Source organism: Patagioenas fasciata, chromosome Z (genome assembly GCF_037038585.1).
Source record: "Patagioenas fasciata isolate bPatFas1 chromosome Z, bPatFas1.hap1, whole genome shotgun sequence".
NCBI classification, from domain to species: Eukaryota; Metazoa; Chordata; class Aves; order Columbiformes; family Columbidae; genus Patagioenas; species Patagioenas fasciata.
The window spans coordinates 77,475,862-77,496,852 of record NC_092560.1 but is presented as its reverse complement, the minus strand read 5'-3'; the positions used below and the strand labels follow the sequence as shown (position 1 = coordinate 77,496,852).

The window sequence follows — 20,991 nt, the reverse complement described above, 5'->3', positions numbered from 1 at the left end:
ACCAAGCTTTAGTCTGCAGACCCTGCACCTTCAATACTAATTAACAGATTAGGAACATCTCACTGTTCTCACAAAAAAGAAAATACCTTCTTTCTGAAGATCTGTGACAGAAATGCATGAATGACACTACACTGCAAAAAGACATGCATGTAGACAAGGCACTTTTTACAAACATGCATCTCGCAGTGCGAAATTATAAGCTCTCTGAATAAACAAGAAGCTGCATACTCAAGTCACCCTGTTTGTTTGCAAACCAGGAGGAGCACCTGTCATTGTGAAGTTAACTCTGAACAGCTTAGAAACATCCACAAGCAGAAGAAGTTGCATAAGACATAATGTCACAAGTGATTGTCTAGCTCCGCTGAGTGCAAAATGGAGATTTTCTTTGGAGCAGCACAATCATTTGTACTACCATTGGCAATGTAGTATCTTTTAGGTGGAGCCCTGTTTCCCTTGCAGTATAGGTGAAACACAGAAGAAAGGGGGAAGAAAGATAACAGTTTTCCTTTAAATGATTGGGAAACAAGGTCCAAAAATATTTGCTGATGGCAATGATTTCAGCTGACTGTTGCTACGTGCAGCTGATCTGGTCACCTGGGATTCCAGATAGAGTCAATGGGGAGAAACAAGGGTGTAATTCATCTTCCCAGAGGCATTCGGCTACAGAAGGGGGAGATGAATCCTGGCCTAGGCTCCTCTGCCTTTTATCACATAGCTCAGAAGAAAGCCCATCTCTATTTAGTTTACTGAATCTGACAAAGGGAAATGCCCAAAGCATAGTCCCCTGCCTGCCCTAGAATGTCTCTGGTGCAAATACCAGGCTCTTATCTGCCAGTCAGAGTGACCGCGGCACACACATGGCCAGCCTAATGTCACTCTGTGTTTTGGGGTGAGCTTGTTCGTACAGGTCTGGTCAGCTTTGGAGAAACATGGAAAAAAGTCAGCAAAGGCCAAACTGGGGCTGTCCCCAGCCCTTGCACCTGTGTCCATCTCAGTGAAACACTATTTTGATCAGCAGCACTAAACAGATCCTATAGGCACAGATCATGACCATCATTTCTGTAACTGGGCAGTTATATCTTCAGCTGTCCCCAGGTGAAAATATCCAGCACAGAAAATGAGATATGGGTCAGCACACGCAGCACTGGAGTCAATCCAACGTTAAAGATGGATGGATTCCCCCTTCCTCATTCACTTCATTGGCATACTTACTAAAATCACCTGCTCAGTACCTCCCCTGGAGAACAAACCCAAACAATGCCTAGAAAAGAAATATACTCCTTAAAGGGGAATTAGCACTGTACTATAATAGAAAAGATTGTCTAATCACTCCATCAATAGTTACAAAGAACAGGATATCACTAGTTAAAATGTGAAAGTGTCTTAGGCAGTGTGTAATAAAAAAAGGGTAATTAACAATCAAAGGGAAAGCCATCACCTTGCCACCAATCTGCAATGGCTGCAAAAAATAATAGTACTCAACTCTTGCACAGCATTTTTTATCTGCAGACCTGCGGGCACTCCTACCTGGGGAAGCAAATATCCTGTGCCTCATTTTATCACTGGAGAAACCAGGACAAGTTTACACAATTTGTCCATGGTTATGCTGCAGATCAGCAGCAGAGCATTTTTGCTTTTGTCTCTTCACAGATGGTGACAAGTTTCAACATTTGAATGAGAGTGGTGATTTCAAGGTTTTGGTTTAGTGTGTACGAACAGCTAATTTAGCCAATATTTCAATATTAAACTGAACAGTAGGGAACAGGCTGTTCCCCGCCACGGCCTTTGAGGTCTGTTTAATGCTGAGAAGCGTGTCCCGTCTGCTTAAACAACAGCATCAGAGGGTGATTTCCTGGTGGGAGAGAGTGCAATCACAAAAAGCAGCAAAACAGAGGTACGCCAATTCTGGAGACAGCAAAGACGTGAGTCACTTCTAAAATCACTACAGAAAAAGTTTCCTTCTCCACTATTATCCTCAAGTCATGCATTACCAGAGGCTGAGGAGTGAACACAGTGAGGCTTTGCTCTCTGCTCATCTTCTTTCCCACACAATTTCTCTGAACATCCACCACTGGTCACTCATGGGGATTGGATATGGAGTCAGATGAACCTCATCTGGCTCTTCCTACGGCTTCAGTGAAAGAGACAAGAGGCAGCTTCATCCCAACTGCCTTCTCCTTCACACCAGGAGCATTTTACAAGCCCACTGCAGCAATACTGTGCACAGGAACTTCAACAACTATCTGCTAGTTTCAGGGTGTAAAATAATGATAGGAAAGTCAAGTTTTAATGTAAGAAGCATTTCCAGGATACAGAAACATCACCCTTCTGATCCAAAATTTTTACCCCCAAATGCCTGAAAATGTAGCCTGTCTTCCTCATTTAGAAGTTTTGTGGGTGCCCTGAAAGAAACAGCACTTTGATCAGCCTCTGGGAAGAAAAAAAAAAAAAAAAAAAAAACGAAGAAGTAAAATTAAGGAAATCATCCCAGATCAGAACTACAGAGAAGGGTTTTTCTCTCTACACTGCATGAATCATGCCAAAGTAGGGGAGCTCCTTTCCCATGTACAACTCTTCAGAGAGTGTCTGTTTGGTTGTGTTTGTCTGGTTGGGAGGTTTGGTCATTTGCTCAGTCCCCACCACAGGCCTCCCAGCAGCATAAGGAAAAGATTTTTTTTTCACTGACAGATGGAAACGAATCAGTTTGTCCCCTAGAGAACTAGCTAAGCTTGCTGCTCTGGAGAGGGGATCCCCTCTCCCCACCACTCCACATACACTGATCTCCCATCAGCAGCCACTAGCGCATTCCCAGACCTTTGATATAAGCAACCCAAGCCATGAAACCTCTCTGCTCAGGAATGTATAAAGCCTTTTTTCTGCCTTACTCACCAAGGGAGGGCCAGGGAATCAAAGGGTTGAGTCCAACTCAAGTTGGGGAATGACCTATTAGAGAGCAGTGCAGGGGAAAGGGACCTGGGGGTCCTGGTGGACAGCAGAATGACCATGAGCCAGCACTGTGCCCTTGTGGCCAGGAAGGCCAATGGTACCTGGGGTGGATTAGAAGGGGGGTGGTTAGTAGGTCAGAGAGGTTCTCCTGCCCCTCTACTCTGCCCTGGTGGGACCACAACTGGAATATTGTGTCCAGTTCTAGGCCCCTCAATTGAAGAGGGACAGGGAACTGCTGGAGAGAGTCCAGCACAGGGCAACAAAGATGATTAAGGGAGGGGAATATCTCCCTTACGAGGAAAGGCTGAGGGAGCTGGGGCTCTTTATCTTGGAGAAGAAGACACTGATGGGTGACCTTATTAATGTTTACAGATATATAAAGGGTGAGTGTCAGGAGGATGGAGCCAGGCTCTTCTCGGTGACAACCAATGATAGGACAAGGGGTAATGGGTTCAAACTGGAACGCAAAAGGTTCCACTTAAATTTGAGAAGAAACTTCCTCTCAGTGAGGGTGCCAGACACTGGAACAGGCTGCCCAGGAAGTTTGTGGAGTCTTCTGCTCTGGAGGCATTCAAGACCTGCCTGGACACCTTCCTGTGTAACCTCATCTGGGTGTTCCTGCTTCTGGCAGGGGGATTGGACTAGATGATCTTTTGAGGTCCCTTCCAATCCCTAACATTCTGTGATTCTGTGATTCTTCAGAGACCTCCACACTGAGGGCAGACACATTATGGGGGTGGGCACCATGAGGACCCCAAGATGCAAAGATGCATTTTGCCTCTGGCCTCTGTAGTGAGAAGGAAGGTCAAGGATGGGAGGCACCACAGACATGGCAAGCAGATGCCTCCAAACAAACGGGTACCTCACACCCTCACTGAGTCCCTGTCCTGGTGCTGGTGCCAGGGGCTGCATTGCTGTTGACTGCGTGATATTTTTTCCCTGCTCTCTTTGTTCCAGCTGATGCAGCAGCAAGCCGCGATCATGGCGTCGGTGGCGCAGGGTGGCTACCTGAACCCCATGGCAGCCTTTGCCGCGGCCCAGATGCAGCAGATGGCGGCTCTGAACATGAACGGCCTGGCAGCCGCCCCCATGACACCAACCTCAGGTAAGGGGCTGCAGGGGTGGAGAGGGTGGAGGGCAGGAGAATCCGGCCACATCTCAGAGGAGACTTGGCTGGACATGTTAGCTGACCGGTCCTCCCTCAGCAACGGTTTACTGAAATGCTGGTCTTGCTGGTGAAGGCTACCAGAAGAGAGGAGTGGAGTCAGCCAGATCCTTTTGTGGTCTGGGAAAACGGGGAAGAAGCAAAGAAAGGGTGTTACTGCCTCTTCCAGAGTGAGGGACAGCTGAAGGTCAGCTTCTGTATCATTAAATAGCTGTAAGGGCAAGTTAAAGGATTTGTCAGCAGTGTGCTGTTGGGCTTCTTGTGCCCCACACTGAGTGGCACACACTGGTGGGTGAGGAGACCAAGAGGGTTGAGACCCACCAGAGCTGGGATGCAATGGACTTGTTGGTGAGGAGTAAGGTTGCTGGCAGGGAAGGCACTGTAAAGGGCTCTCAGCTATGACCCTTCCTTCTCAGACGTTCACAGCTTTTCTTTAGCTCTGAGCACAAATGGTACAAAACATCTCCTAGTGGCGTACACTTGTTCGTTGGTGCTGCATATAGATGTTCAAGGGATGAGCGCTGGTGTTGCCACAGCCAGGCTGGTCCATGAGCAGGAACATCTTCAACTAGATCAGGTTGCTCAGAGACCTGACCAGCCTGGCCCTGCTAACAAGTCTGTTCCCTAGGACTTGAAGTGCAAGGAAACAATTTGGGCGGGAACAGGTCAAGGAACGGGTCAACGAAGCAGTGGGACTGGTAGTCACAAAATAGCACGTGGCCTAATAGTTAGGAAGTGGCACAGCAGGAAAAGCAGGGCCCAACCATAAGAGAAACAAGAATTTGGAGAGCTTTGTAATATACCACTGGGTCTGGTAGAGGAGAAGAGTACTCAAAGTACATCTTCAGAGGACCATTTCTAAGGTGCAGGTTGGAACAAAAGGGTCCCTGGAATGATGCAGGTGGTTCCTATGGAAGGCACTGGGGATGGGACTATGTTCAGAAAAACGTGTGCCTTGTCTGAACCTTGAAGCATCAACCTGTCCTGGAGGGGACCAACTTACCAACTTGATAAAGGTTTGGGATGCAAGATGGGAGGAGTGAGCTATGCCAGAGCCAGCTGTGGTGCAGACAGCTCTGGGCAGAGATAGATCTGGGACTCTACAGGAGAACAGTAAGATACAAAAGGGGCAGCTTTCCTTGCCAGACATGTAGAGGTCTGCACCAGCCTTGGAGCTGACAAAGCAGCTAGGAAAGCCATTCCTCATGGCTGAGGAATGCTGGATGTCAGGGAGATAAGGAACTGCAGCAGTGCAGGCTTGGGGGCTGTTCCTAATGAACTAATTTCTGCCAAACAAAACCTCCCCGTTCACACACAGTTTAGTGTCTCTTTGCAATCTGTAACTGGGAGCAGTGTCAGTGGCTACTGGATCAGGTACCTATCTTTTTCTTTGCTTGCATTGAAATATGGCGAGGGGAGATAAAAGGGAAAGAAAGACAGATCCCGTTCTACATGAACTTATGGACACCCTAGGAAAAGTGCTTGACTCCAAAATCTTATACCACACATTTTGAAATAGATATTTACACAATGATAAATGTATAAACAACAAGCTGATGGAGCTACTGCAAATCCAAATAGAAAAGTGGCTTAATTATATGTGGACCCTTTAAACCCACTGCTGGAAAGATTATCATATTTGCATTAGCTAGATTTGTTTTGTGTTGGTGGGAGCAGAGAGAACGTCAAACAAAGACTGCCTGGAATTCAAATGTTCTCAGAGTCTGGAAAGCTGAGTCCAGGCAGTAGTTTGTGATGGTCGCACCACAAAAGAGCACAGGCTCTTTTGCACATAAGTAAGTCTTAAGAAGGAGCGAATTCTCTGACATAAGTGTGTAAATACCAGTACATCAGCCAAATTCTGTGCCTGCCATGATATCCAGCACATGAAAAACATCACAGTGCTTCTCCAGTGTGAGCTCTGCTTCTCTTCTGGTATGCCTGGTGCCTTCTGGGGACTGGTAAACTCTTACTGTCAAAATACAGGTGAGGGAAGCTCATGTGTTTTACATGCTTTCCAGAGCACCCATGACTGGTCATTATTGAAAATAAGATGCTGGTTTAGATGATTCCTTGATCTCTTTCATGGTGGCAGATTTTGCATTTGCCTTACAATATATTTTCAATCATGGAGCCAATGCACTTTGGCATTATTGTAGATTTACCTTGAATGGGCAGCTTCCTTTATGAAAAATTTCCATAATGGGTTGTGGAAATGCCCATTGACAATTATTCACTGGTGAAATGTTTAGACTTTGAAATGACTCCTTGTATTACTACAACAGCCACAAAGCTTGTGATAAGGTGCATGGAAAATGTTTCACATAACGTCTGAGAAGCAAGGCTACAACACTAGCAGCAATTTCTGAGTAGCCAGGAGATATCTGAAGCCTAACATGAATTCTCCTGCTGGCTTTTGTTAGCATTCAGAAAGCCAAATGGAAAATGATCATTCTGCTTCATAGCAGGATTTCCAGTCATTGAAGTATATCTTTGTTCTGACTTGGAATGAAAATGAAACATTTCAAAGTTCTCTGAAAAACAGGAACTAGAAAAAGTGTTTGGAACATTGAAAAAAAAAAAAAAAGTGTTTTCATCTTTTCTAAGCAAGAGAAAAATTGTGCTAGAAAAAGAGCACTGGTAACCCAGGAGTCCTAGAGCCTTTGGACACATTGGCTGAGCACAGTGCCTCTGTGCTGGTATCTTCAGACCTCCCAATCCTGCTGGTTTTCTGTACATCTTGCCTTCAGGAGAGCAGGCTCCTTGGGACATGGCCATGAGTTCATTCAGGCTCACAGTTTCCCATGGGACCTAAGAACTTTGAGAGCTTTGGATCCTGGAAAATCTAACAGACTAGAGGCACGATCCATTTCACCTGCTTTTAATGATATAAAAGTTAGATATCCACTTTAAACTGGCTTGCCTGCAGTCAATGGCAGTTCCAGTGGGTAATACAGACCATAAAAATTTTATTCTGTTTGATGTCAAGTTGATGGTTCACCATCAAGAGTCAGGTTGACCTCACACAACAATCCATAATTGTGAGGCAGTTAAATAAACATCTCTGAAAGTCTGGTTCAAGTTCTGCATTTCTGCCTCCATTGGTATAGTCTGGGTGAAAAGTGGGTCTGCAGTGGGTCTGCCACTCTGTTAACTGCACAGAGGAGCTAGAAATGAAATTTCATTTCAGTTTCCTTCCTTCTCTTCTCCTTCTGTATCTGGTGCAGCTGTAGCAAGATGTCTCAAACCAGGGATGAAATCCACAACTGGCATGCACCACCACCTTTTGTTCTCTGCAGTGGCGTTATGCCAGTTTTACTCCAGCTACAGATCTAACCTCTCCAGAGGGGTTCTTTATGAGAAGAAAATTAAAGAATTGCAATGAATATGCCTAAACGTCCTCAGACATGGACAAAATAGCAAGCACAAATCCCTTGCTGAAGTTTTAGAAAAAAATACTTACACTGCCTATGCAAATAAAGGAGAGATACAGAAAATCAACTGAAATTTTAACTAGCCTTTGTGATTTGCAAGCTGATGGCATATGCTAAGAGCATTGACTTTGGACTTCAGTTGCCACTGCTGGCTCCTGTACCTCCACAGAGGATATTTTTAAAGGCCAACACCATTTAAATAAGCAAAGGAGAAGCAGACGCTTCTCTGCTCAGGGTATAAGAAAAGAGATGGAATATCGCCTCCTTTTTGGGCGACTCAAATCAGAACATATTAAAACACCTCATGCATCTGTATTGGCTTTCTTAAAGCACCAACACAGATTTAAGTAGTCGTTGAAACGTGTTGTTGGACTAACCCATCATGAAATGCTGCTATGGTGAAGAAAATTTCTGCAATTGGTTTAAAAAAGAGGTTGCTGCAAAAATGGTGCTTTCAATCAGTAGTACACCCTGACACAGAAAGATATTGCTGAAGATAAGATAATTTAACTTCCCACTCACAGCTGGCAAGAGAAAAATATTATTTCATACTCACTGAAAACTCATTTTTGCTCCCCAGAAACATCCTGAATATGTTGCAAGAAGCACAGACTTCCCAGTCCTTTTAAACACACAAGGAGCCGACAATGAGGTAGCAGAAGGATTTAATTGTCCTCTCAGAAATTTAAGAATTCTGTCAGTGTGTGTCAGGATCCCACCCAAAATCTAAAGACTGAATTGGTCTTCTGAAACAGCAGCATTACAGTGCCCCACAGGATGCATCTGGGAAGAAGTGGAGGCGTATGATTCTTTGAAAGAAACAAATCTAACCCAAATTTTCCCCCTGTTGAGTGGGAGATATCTACTAAAACTCTGTGAAGTCAAGTTTGGGCTAAATATTGATGCTAAAAAGAAAGTATCACTGGCTACCTTTAAGCTACAAATCAACTTGTCACACCTTTTAGGGATCCCTGGTGCTGCAAAAGTTCAAAATGAGTTTGTACACAAAATATGTATTCACAAGAGAGTGCAGACAGAGTAGTCCTGGAAATCAGTTTGCCCACAAAGCTGACATCTCCAAAGAGAAACTGAGAGGAATTACTGTAGGAAGGTGGGACTGAAAATTTAATTCTGCCTCTAACTGATTTCTAGGAAAGACGTCTTCTTATTTAGCAATTTAAACAGGTAATACTCCAGGGAGAAAGCTGAGAAGGAAGGGTGATATTTCTATAGTTTTCACTTGCTTGATGTTAGCCATGGATCTAGTCTAGAGACCATGATGACCAAGCAAAAGCTTCCTCCTGTTGAAGAAAGTTTTGCAAGCCTTTCTTAAGTGCTTTCCAAGCAGAGGACCAATGGTAGCTCATCCCTTTCTTTGCCTGACACCTTGGGAGATTTTTAATCTCTTGGATTTCCAGGCGGTTTCTGTGTGGTGGTCACAGCTGTCATGTCAACAGTTTTCTCTGTATAGTTATTGCTTCCAGTACTCACCAGCTCTGATTTTGTGTCCTCCCCACTTGCAGGTGGAAGCACACCTCCTGGCATAACTGCACCAGCTGTGCCTAGCATCCCATCTCCAATCGGGGTGAATGGTTTCACTGGCCTCCCGCCGCAGGCTAATGGGCAGCCCGCCGCAGAAGCCGTGTTTGCTAATGGCATCCACCCTTACCCAGGTAAGCCGGGCCAATACTGTGCCCACAACCTGCTCCCTCAGTCTTAGGGAGGTTGTTCACAGCCACAGGCTTTGTCTAGCAGTAGCCAGCTCAGGAGGATTATGCCCCACAGGATCAGGGGTGACTGTAGCATTGGTGTAGTTAGGTCTCACACAGCTGCAGTTGTTACACAACTAAATCTGGATGGTAGACATAAAGGGCATGTTGGAGGTGGAAAATTTTTATGCTGGAGAATTGAGTCCTCGTCTGCTGGACGACTCGTCTGGTGAATACAATAAGGACATGCAGCGTGATTTGCTTTAGATAAAATTTCTTCTGAGGCCTGACCAATTAGTGCTGGCAAGTCTCCTAGCAGTACTTCCAAGGGTCTTGCTCCTGCCTATCCTTGAGGCAGCTGTGCTAAGCCTGTTTGCATCTCCTAGCACACACTGTAGGTATCTACTGGCTGGGATTCCTTTGCAGATGGATGCCTCTGGGCGGATAAATCCAGAGGGTCCACGTGGCTGGTGACCCAAAGTGCTCCGTGTCTCAGACTATATTCACAGGCAGGAGGTGCTGGTCTCCAGATCTCTCACTGCATCCTAATCCTGTTGCCTTACCAGGCATGGAAACAGCAGCTCCTTTAATATAGCCACAGAACAGGTTCAGCTTCATCCTTCTGCGGCGCAGCACTGGAGAACTGCTGCTGAGATTCATAGACTGTTACTAGCTTGAAAGATGTCAGCACCGAAGGGGTGATTTTGCAAGACCTAGTAGTCAGAAATGAATGAAGTTAAAGGATATGTACCTGCCTCTATACCTGCATGAACAAACATATGGACACTCTGAGAGTGTAATCATCAAGAACTCAGGAATTTACAAGTCCTTAAATGTATACCTACATTTTCCTCAGGACTCCTACTGCAAGCTGTACTTCTGCTAGGAAGACATTCTTTACCATTGCTGTACACATACTAATAATAACAGTCATAAAAATAAAAACTTAAGTAATTGTTGCTAATTGATCCTAGCCACCAGCTGTCAAAGGAGTATTTTACCCTGGGGGACCCATAGGTTTATCTAGTCTGTTAGGAAATCAAATATTGAGTGAGATGCTCCAGCCAAAAAGGCCGCAAAAGCCCTGAGAAAAAAAATTCTTTCGATGTCAGCCAGTCCTGAAAACTCAGAAGACTCAACATCACAGTGGACTTTATGATCCACAAGAAAAAATATCAGATAATGTAGAAATACAAAAGTCTCACCTAGTTACTGCTCAGACAATGTCACCAAAACAAACAAACAAGCCTGTGAATGTAGTAAAGGAAAGCCCAGAAAGATCAAGAGTATTGAAAAAATAATTTTATTTCCCACTTCCTCACCTTGCAAACATTTAACCATGAGTTCAGCTTCAAGCAGAACTGAAATCAAGGGTCTTACTGTGCTAAAAGTTAGGCATGTATATACATGTTTGTAGCAGCTTAGAGGGGTTGTGAGGTCTTGGAGTGTTGAAGAGGCATCAGAAGATTGGAGGGAGCCCTCAGTGTACTCAGTGAGCTCAGCCACAGCAGCAAGAAGGCACCCTGCCTTTAAGGTTATATAAATATAGCCGTCTGTTCAACTATCCATCTAAGTATCTGCCTGTTTGCCAGTCTATTATCTCTGTTTATTCATCCATTTCTATATCTATCTTTTTTTTCTGGTTTATCTAGCTCCTTTTAGTTAATCTTCCATGATCCATTACTGCAGATATCAGAGAAAATATGTTCTTTCTAGGTGACTCTTAATGACTTGAGCTTTTGTTACTATCTCCAAATACCCCCATAATTAAAGCAAGCTTTCAGTTGGGTACTTCATCCATGATTATATAAAAGTCAATGGTCTTAATCTGATTCTCTCTGAGTTCTGGAGAGGCTCGCTCAGTCACCAATTCACCCTAAGTCCCCGCACAAATACCAACAGCCTGGCACCCTGAAAGGTGACAATCATCCTCACTCCACTTTGCTACAGACAGGGAGGCTCCTTTCTGCTGGTAAAGCTGATGTCCAAACGGCCTGCTTTATGTAAAGATTGGATTTATCTCTGTGTGTCTTCAGCAACACATAGGTCTTTCTCAGTGCTCAGTTTCCGCGTGATTTAGTGACATCTTAAGTCATAGCAGAGGTGCAAAGGGAACAGTGGCAGGCCAAACCCTCACCTCTCATTTTACTTCTGCCAATCCCCACTAGCGAGAAAAGCCTGACAGTAAGTTCCTTTGTGGCAGTTTGAGTGTAGGACACATCATGTGTTTGCTCTATATTGTTATCTTCCTTCTAATGAGCATTTATGCACTCTCCAAAACTTTACACCTCGCCATGGGCTTTATTGAGGCCTAAAGCTTAACAGCATTAAAAAAAAAACAACTATTAGACATCTATCTGGGTAATGAGAGCACCCACAGTCACATTAGGCTGGATAAAAATGTAGAAAGGACACAAATCTTCATGCTTTATGATATAAGGCAGCCACTAATTGCTTGGGGTTAGAAAGAGTTTTTCATCACTGGACAGCTTATTCCATCATTGTTCATTATGGGATTTTTTTCACTTTCTTCTGTAGCATGTTACTGGCACTGCCCTGTGGTTCTACATGTCTGCATTTCTAAATGTAAGGTAGAAATAAAATACTAAAGCTGAGCATGCAATGGCACTAACATTGTAGAAAAGAAAAGAACATGCTAGTCACCATCCGAAGTCAGCAGCTTCCAAACAACTTTCTTTTATGGTATATCTCTCATTCTGAAAGTGGCCAAGAGTGATGCAGTATTACATAGATAACCATAGGCTTACTATGGTTATGACTTGCCATATATTGTTTAAAGCCCGAATTTTGCTCTCAGATAGTCTTTCATACTCCACAAAAAACTCAAATGTGGGTTCACACCATTATATCCTGCAGCAGAATGTTCTTTGTTGCCTGAAAATAGCAAAACGGGACAATCAGAATCTGTACAGGCATGACATCCACATCGTTCAGACCCACATAAATCCCATTAATTGTGCTGTTTCTCTACATGTCCACATTTTTGTCTAGCTATAATATTTTTGATGCTGCATCTTAAGGACTCCAGAACTTCGCAGTCTTTGCACTATAAAAGCAGGTCCATATCATGTAATTACATTTACTCTGTAGTTTCACCTTTTTTTTTTCTGTCTTGCCATTGCTTTTTGTTTTAAGATTCCCTTTGTCAGGAGCAGGGACACACAGGGTATCATTTGAGTCAGACTACTGAACCATCCACAGCTTTGGGGCAAAGACAAGAGTAGGTCTAATGTCCCTGCTCGCCGGATCTCTGATCACATCCCCAGTCCCTGCAGGAATTCACTTTTTCTGTGGCTCTGGCCAGGCTCTGGATCCATGCAGCTGCACTGGAAAACCATTCCTTGCAGGCATACTCTTTACAAACCATGCTTTCACCTTCTCCAAGCCCAGCCAGCACATAATGCCTCACAGTGCACTTCTTGGCATCGACAGAATAACAAGGGAGCAAATTTTTCCACTAGTCTGAGCCCCTTTGGAGATTTGGTCTTTGTGTGTGTTAAGGCCTGCCCTTTAGTCTTTCAGCTTGCAGAGCTATTGAACATGGCAATGTGTCACAACACATAGTGGGGACAAAGAGCGTAATTTGTTGTGCTATGATCTTGTGAGTCACTCTGCAGCAGCACACGAGCATTTGCCATTTCCACAACAGCCATAGTAGCAGGGATTACACTCTTCAGCCAAAGCTTCTTAGACACCCAGAGCCCAGTGCCTCTCTTCTAACAGCATGTGATGTAAAATAACAGTGGAGACCATCTGCGCCAGTTTCTGCTGTGTCTCACAGCATCAGCACTCTGCTCTCTGGTATCAGGTCCTGCCCTACTGGAAGCCATTGTGAGGGACTGGAAAAAAAGGCTCACTACAAAAATAGAGCCTCCTTGGGAAGAGAAAGGGAGGGAGAGATAAGAAAGTGGGGAAAGCAAATGGCAGTAAATGAGAGAGACAAAGGATTGTCTGTCAAAGATGAGTAAAATGAGGGAACTGGATGAGGCACAGAGCATAGCCACCAGGAAAGAGTGAGGACTGCTTTGTAGTCTTCTGCTCAGTGATGTGCCCGGGAAGAAATAGAAATATACCCCATGGCACCCAACAGCTCCCAAACAAACTTCTTCCTCCTGGGCCAAGGGTGTCCAGCCTGACCAGAACCAGGGATGGATCCAGTGACATAGCAGCTTTGTGGAGCCTCAGATGGGGAATGCTTTCCAGCATGATGAGTGCTTTTGGTCTTTGTTTAGATCACTGAGGAAAACAAAAATGAAGCTCCCCCAGTTGCTCATAATATCTTATAAATGTCCTGCCTCCTTTGCTGTTCTCAGGCACACTGTGATTCTGTTTCTGATTGCCCCCACTGCCAGGACTAGCCCTACCTCCCCTCCCTGCAGACACTGCAGACGTCTCCCCAGTTCCCTCTGGTTACCCTGTGGGTACGTCTGGGCTGGCAGGGCAGCAAGCTCCACTTTAGACCTTCTTCAGGCTCTAGCCCTCTGCGGAGAGGACTAGCTATCAGTACGAAAGGGCAGCCAAGCCTTTATGCCTACATGTTTCCAAGCCACTGCTGACACTGGCAGTAGAGATGTCCCCCACGGGTGAATTCCTGTACTGTAGAAACCCATGTCTTATGAACTGAACCAAGACCATCAATTCATTTTGCTTGGCTCAACAAAGAACTATCAGGCAGTAATGAATTTCGCCCATTGCCAGCAGAGACAGAATTCAAGCTCCATCTGTAATTATTATCATTACCCAAGCTAATTTTGTAGGGGAGGAGTTGCTGGCATGTTAATACGACAGCCTTATCTATTAGCTTGTCAATTAGCTAGCAGCACTGCTAATGGGCAGACTGCTGCTCTGGGACAGTCAGTCCCAGGATCAGTCCCGATCATGACAGACACCATCCAGTGACATTGGGCATGGCAGAGAAAGAAATTGACTTACCCCACACCTGACATTTCAGCCCTGAAAGATGTCAGACAAAAGGAGTTTAGGAGGAGGTGAATCAGGAGAACAGAAAAAGAGTGACTTGCATGCACCTGTAGAAGGTCCAGAATGATAACAAAGCCCCACAGCGTTTGGTCCAGACGTGCTCCATGCCCTAGAAATATACCTGGCTCGGTGGCCCCGAGGCTCGGTTACTTACTGCAGGAAATCTTTGGATGCATTTGTTTGTCAACCCTAAATCTCTGTGTGAGAGCTTTCTCATTCATATTTTGTATCAGCACTTCCAAAAAATGCAACAGTGAGCACCTGAAACATCATTACGACTAGGAAGCATTTATTTGACCCATTTGTAACAATCTGTCACGTGCCATAAACCACACTTTACTGGTAAAATAAATAAGTGGAGGAATGCACTCATTAAAAATATAATAACAAGTTGCCATCTTCAATTGTAGTCTAAGCTACTTTAATGATGCCATGTACTTCCAACAATCCTGCTGCAACCATAATGAATGAGGTTGTTTAAGACAGTTGTGGGAGCCTTTTAGAGTCAAAGTATTTTCTGATCTGGAATAATGTGTAAATGTAAATCAGGCTTTGTGCTGATGTTTTCAGAGACATCTAAGTGAGTTAAGACCTTGAACTTTATTTTTAAAGATGACTTAAACTAAGCTCCCCAAAAACATGGAGTTAAGTGCCTTAATAGCTTTTAAAACTTGACCCAGACTTCAGTGTTCATGGTCTTAGGCAAAGGGGGAAAAATCTGGTCCTGACTCTGCTGTTGAATTAATTTCTCACTTTGGCTAGCCACCTCCATCTCTCTGCATTTCTCAGTCTTCTACCTCTTTCTTGCTTTGTCCACTGGAAGCTCTTCATGGCCAGCAAGTTTGCTATCATGTGTTTGCACAGCATTCATCTTGGCCAGGCTGCTGTTAGGAATGGGTCTTGGAGGTGGAACTACTAAGAAAATAATAAAGATAGTCTTGATTTCCAGCGATAAGCTATGTGAATTTCATAGTAGGCTCATTTGTTGTCCCAAACAAGTATCTACCATACCTGGGGATGCTACCAAAAGGCCTTTTCCAATTAACAGGATGGTGCAGGGAGCACGAACGCCCTGGATGTTTTGGCTCCTTTGATGTGTAGGGGAAGAGTCAGCGGGACAACATGTCTTTGGTTGAGTGGTGTCCAGCCCCTAAATGGCAAAATGAGAGTACAAAACACAGGATAGGTCTCTGGCTTATGCTGGATCAGCACATTCTTTCTGTTATTGCAGTTATTGTTGTGTCTGAATACCTAATTAATTACAACAGTAAACGCTGGCTTCTTTAATCACAGCATCAGCTGTCCTAATCAATCTTAATAATATGGAATCTGTACTATGGCACCCATGAATTTTAATCTACATAAATTTCTTAAGACCTCTAGCAAGCTTGTTGTATGAAATGATATAATTATGGATATAGATTAGGGCTGTAGAGAGTGATTTAAATTGGATTTAAGGAGAAGGTGAATAGAGCCCTCCCACTCATTCAATTATTTATTTATTTATTTATTTATTTATTTATTTATTTGAATCCTGGCCTTCACATAGATTTTCTTTTGCTATCATCACTGTATGCCCTCCCTCCTCCCCAAACCACTGCACAGTGCTGCCTCTCTTTGATTGCTCTTCTCTCCCATCCACCCTCCCAGAGGTAACAGTGGCCAAGCTGCAGCTCTTGGGAGAGATGTAAAATACCTCTGGGACCAGGGACTTTACCTTGCACTGAGCTGAGGCAGGAACAGGAAGATTGTAGACAGAGTCTCAATCCATGCCCCAGCAATGGTATGTGTTTTGATCCCTTTTGATGGCTCAAGCAGTGATCATCATCCTTTTTCCTCACCACCTCCACTGGCTTCAGTGCAGCTCCTCCTGATTTACACCCTTGATCATCACAGCAGACTCCAGCTCCCTGTCTTCTGCAACTGTTTTCCCCTGGGGCACTCATATAACAGCTCATCTTGGGCAGAGACTGTAGCCGAGTTACTGGCATCTCAGGAGGGATTCTTTACAAAGCATCGCTCAAATCGATTTTATTTATTTTTAACAATGTGCTTCTTTCTGCCAACTCTGTCCTTTCATTGTCTGACAAATGTTAAATGTTGGGCCTAACATTAATGGAATGCCCCTTTAAAAGGTTGGATTTCAATCTAGATATCAGTAGTAAGAAAGCTTCCTGGTGTTAATTTTAAAGCACTGGTATTTCATGCTGACTTGAGAAATCATCCTTGGTTTTTGGCATCAGGCAGAGGATTTGGAAAGTGACATTAACGAATCTACTTTCTTTGAAGGTCTTGGGAGTCATTTCTTGACTTCTGCCTAATGAGTAAGTGCTGCCTTCGTTAAATTTATATTTATGGCCATATAGTAGGTCATTGGCTTGTTTTATGTCTCCAGGTTTATGGAAGGTTATCTGCCATGGTCACCTTGTGGCATCTTGGCCAGGACTGTCTTGCAAAGACACAATTGTATCTGAGCGGGATTTTTCCCATGGAGATACGTAAATGATCAAATTAATATAAAGGTGATGTCTAGGGATAAGAGTCTTGCCCTGAGCTGCCAAATTAAGTTAATAGTAGCATCTTTTTTCACAGTACACCTTTAGTTTACCCTGGGAAGGCCAGACACTCAGCTTCTGCAAAGCAGCAAGGCTACATGGATTTCAGCAGGGGTGACACAGTTGATAGTTTTCCTTTGGCCTCTAAGGAACCTCTTTATTTCTTTCACTTCACCACCACTTCACCAGTGTGTACATTACATCACATTTAATCTCTTAAATGTCTGTACATTGGACGTACAATTTCTATGAGTCTGACCACAAGGAAAGCTATTTGAAATGTTATCTGTGAACACATTTGCACAGATAGTCACTTGCACATCTAAGGTCTTCTGTTGATGTTACAGGTTAGAACCGTGCTAGTTCTGACCCAGAAGCCACTGTAAAGTTATTTATGGTATCCACATTCCTCCTCTAGTGTCTCCTATGTCCCTAGAGCTCTTACCAGTCCTTAACCAGCCACAGTGGGCTTCTGTCTTGGCACAGACCATATGCTGAGGAGCTGAGGTCTCCCTGTGCTGAGACACAGAAATGATTAATGTCTCCCCATCACTTTGAATTTTAGCACATGGTGTGCTCTAGCCTACAGTCACACGTAGCCCCTGGGGCAGGCTGGCTCTGTATCACGAGCCCCTCCTGCATCTGAGCACTTGCTGAACTTCTCAGGGGTCATTAGTATGTAGGAGGGAAGTCACTTTACTGATCACAGCATGGCAATGACTTCCTCAAATGTCCAATCTGTTTCTTGAGATTTCTGGATTGATACCAGCCATTGGCTTCATCCACACTACAGCTGGGAGCTCAGGCAGTTATGTCCTTTGCTAGGTTTAATTCATCTGGCAGAGTGAGCAGCAGCCTGAAGATAGGCTCGTGGCTGCCCAAGCTACCTTGGCCTTGTGCCAGGGCACCCAACCAGCCTTGGAGTCTGTGTCCCTCCATTTTCATAGGCTGTGTTGGCCAGCATGGACACATCCACTGTACTGAAGTCACATCTTAATTCACTGAGTAAAAACACTCTTCAAGCTAAGGAAGATGAGTTCTTCAGTGACCAAAGGTCATCACTTTTGATTTTGAGAGGTGTCAAGTTAAATTCCTGCAGGTGGTGACTCGCCACAACTGCTTTTCCCAAACAGCCAAGGAAGGGTATGAGACTACAAATAAAACAGAGCCCCAAGCTGATGTTTGCTGCCTCCCCATGCCGTCTAGTCCTTCAGCTCAGGGATGCTTTCAACTCACTCTATTTGAAGAACATCCAGGGACAGTTGGACCAGAGTTAGGGTCCTGTGTGTTAGACCAGCCACCTTGTGTCTTCTTTACCTATGAGTAAATGATTCCCAGCTTGGACCAAAGCTGACTGGAACCAAGGGACAGTCTTCCCATGGGTTTGCATGTTCTGTGAGTTGGGAGGAAATTCCCTGTGTGATCTGAGGCACAAGGCAGCCTCCTGAGAAAGAAACACATGGTTAGGCACTACCCTTGTTGACAAGTCATTGTGACTCAGGAAAATAATGAACTCTGAAAGCTTCGTGTGGGAGGGAAAAACCCTGCATTTATAGGCTGGTTGTCCCAAACCCTTCAAATAAAACATTTGCTCAGTTTTAATATTTACTCTTAAAGGTGAACCATGATTTTCAATGTATATTTTCTAAGCAGAATATCTTAGTTATGATGGCCAGAGTATGGCTCCAAAAGCAGGTGAGATATCCACAGCTGGGATAAGGAGAGCAGCTCTGCAGTGGTCCAGGTGGTCTGGCTCAGGACATAGACTCAGCTATAGCTGGGAGAGTGGTCAGTTCCCACGTGTGCCCACTTAAGGCAAGGAATAAAGAGAGGACTGGAGTCAGACAGATACTGCTCAGTGATTTCTCTCATACCAACAAAGAGGCAGTCATTGCTAATTGTCAGCATGAAAGAGAGAGAATGAGCATGCCTGAGTGCAGACTCAACCAGAGAGGAAGGAAATGCTGTGAGTGTATCTCCTGAGCAGCAGAGACAATTTCTTCTTCTAGCTCTGCAAACAGATGAGTGTAACCAAGGAAGGGCAGTTGCCTTTGGAGCAAACAAGGTAGATCATCTCCTTTACTGTAGACTGCAAAACCATAGTTGTCTTATAAAGATTTGCTCCCTTTATCGCGTGTCCCCTCAACTTCCTTAGGAGATACTTGCTACCTGACAGGACCTGGTCATTTTGAGCAGGTCCAAGTTATTATGATCCATTCTCCCAATGGGGTGCGGGAACTGGTGTACCACTCAAACTTGCATAGCCGTTCAGTTTTCTTTTGGAGAAATATGCCTAACTTTCTGATTTTAGATGAAGCCAGTTTTGAGCAGAGGTTAAAAAGAATATTTAGCTGCTTCCTTCTTCAGCAAGGCAAAAACAAGTGGAAACACTTTTTATATTTTCCAAACACTCTTTCCAGTTTCCTGGAACATCTACTCTTTAAAAATACAGCTTTGCATCTCTATTGTGCTTTCCACTGATCTCTCACAGGTTTTAAGGTATTGTCCTCACACTGTTTTTAAGGGGGTGAAAATCCTTACAGTAGGGCAGTGCTTTCCATTTCACATACACACATACTGAGGGACCTGGCAAAAGTCAGCTAGTAAATCAAACAGCCAAATTCCAACCTGAAACTGCAATCCCGCTTATTTCTTCCTCTTACTACCCCAACCTCAAAGTCCTTGTGATCCAGTAATGGCAACAAAGAACAGGAGTTTCCAAGCCTTAGCCAGCTAATTGTGTTTGTCCTTTCTACATTTTGTCTTCTTAACATTCCTCTTTGTATTTTGGGAGAAAAGTGCAAGACCTTGCAAGCTTCCATCATGATCAACGGTGAACTTTGAAATTAAGGTCCAGGCTGGTATTTGCATCTGTAAGAAAACACTCTGCCCATGTTCCTTGGTTTTGTAACACAATGTTTGCCAAGCTCCGCCACACTTTGGCCTACAGTCAGTGTCTCTCCTTGGATAGGTCAATGACACCAGATTTCCTTCCAAGAGGCCCATACCTTTGCATGCTCCCAGCCCTTGCCTCCAGCCACACCTCTGTACTTGTAGGAAAGAAGAAGGTGGGATGGAGTCAGGAAAGTGGCAGCTCCCTGAGGGATCATCCCATAAGTAAGAAGCTGGAGAGACCGCATAAATGTAGAAGTGTGCAGAACCAATAAATACAAATTAAACTCATAACAAGAAGTGAAATATTAGGGCCAAGGTGACATTTGGACTGGAGGTTCAGCCAAGCTTTGCTTTAAATATTTTATTGCTGCAGATAAAGAAAGAGCTTATCCAACACGTTTCTCTCTCACTCGCTCTCTTTTTTGCTCTCCTTACCAACCAAAGGGGAAAAAAAAAAAAAAAAAACAAAAAACATCTTAACTAGCTTTGGTTGTATTTGAGCTAGACTTCAAAGTTTCACAAAAATAAACAGTTTAAGGGGGGAGGAATGCACACTTGTAAAGAGAGAAAACGCACTTTGAAGCCAGCAAGGGACAGCATGCCTTACGCAGAGATTCACAGCATCCTCCCTGGAGCAGACAAGTGATGTCCCCCTCCCCTCCAAGCAGCATCTCCTCTCTCACAGGGGGCTGCCTGGCAGCATCACAGTCCTTCGAAGAGATGTCGGGATGGCAGGAGCCACTTCTTTGTTCTCTTCTCCTTACTCCTGCTATGCGCCTGTTGTTTTCAGCTCTGATTGAAAGTTTCATGCGACTGTAGCTGTCACTGAGATCTGAGTTTGTACAGCACCTAGCACAATGTCAGTCCTGGCCTAGGATGAGGCCTCTTTGGGGTTGATTACAGAAGTGCCAAAAATATGCATGATCAGAGGTGAGCTCCACAGTTTAAGCTTGGGAAAGGAGGGGAGAGGTTTGCTTACCCTTTGCTCAAAAGTCCTACAGCATGATGGCTGGAGGACAGAGCCCTCCTGGCCATCATGGGGGGCTCTGTGCAGTCCCGTTCATGGGGTGAGCAAGCCACTTCTCTTCGGGGACCTTCAGCCCCTGGGTTTGTCTGTCTCACACCACATATTGTTGAGGGAAGGGCAAGGAAGAGTGCCTGTCATGTTTTAACCCCTTTATTCCCTCTCTCTCTTGTGTCTCCACAGCACAAAGCCCCACTGCAGCAGACCCCTTGCAGCAAGCCTACGCTGGAGTGCAGCAGTACGCAGGTCGTTAGTATTAACA

At 44.5% G+C, this 20,991-nt stretch overlaps 1 protein-coding gene across 13 annotated transcripts in view; it reads left to right on the top strand.

Moving 5' to 3' along the window:
- CELF4 (CUGBP Elav-like family member 4) overlaps nt 1–20,991 on the top strand; it is a 721,430-nt gene that overhangs the window by 635,613 nt on the left and 64,826 nt on the right. For 9 of the 13 annotated variants that reach the window (XR_011736445.1, XM_071802133.1, XM_065860486.2 and 6 more), the window contains exons 7-9: nt 3,904–4,051; nt 9,069–9,218; nt 20,913–20,978. Coding sequence is in view for 12 of the 13 variants with exons in the window: in XM_071802133.1 (XP_071658234.1) it covers nt 3,904–4,051; nt 9,069–9,218; nt 20,913–20,978 (364 nt within the window). In the remaining variant the exon portion in view is untranslated. The remainder of the gene's footprint in view (nt 1–3,903; nt 4,052–9,068; nt 9,219–20,912; nt 20,979–20,991) is intronic. The other 4 variants (XM_065860489.2, XM_065860488.2, XM_065860482.2 and 1 more) reach the window with 1 other exon arrangement.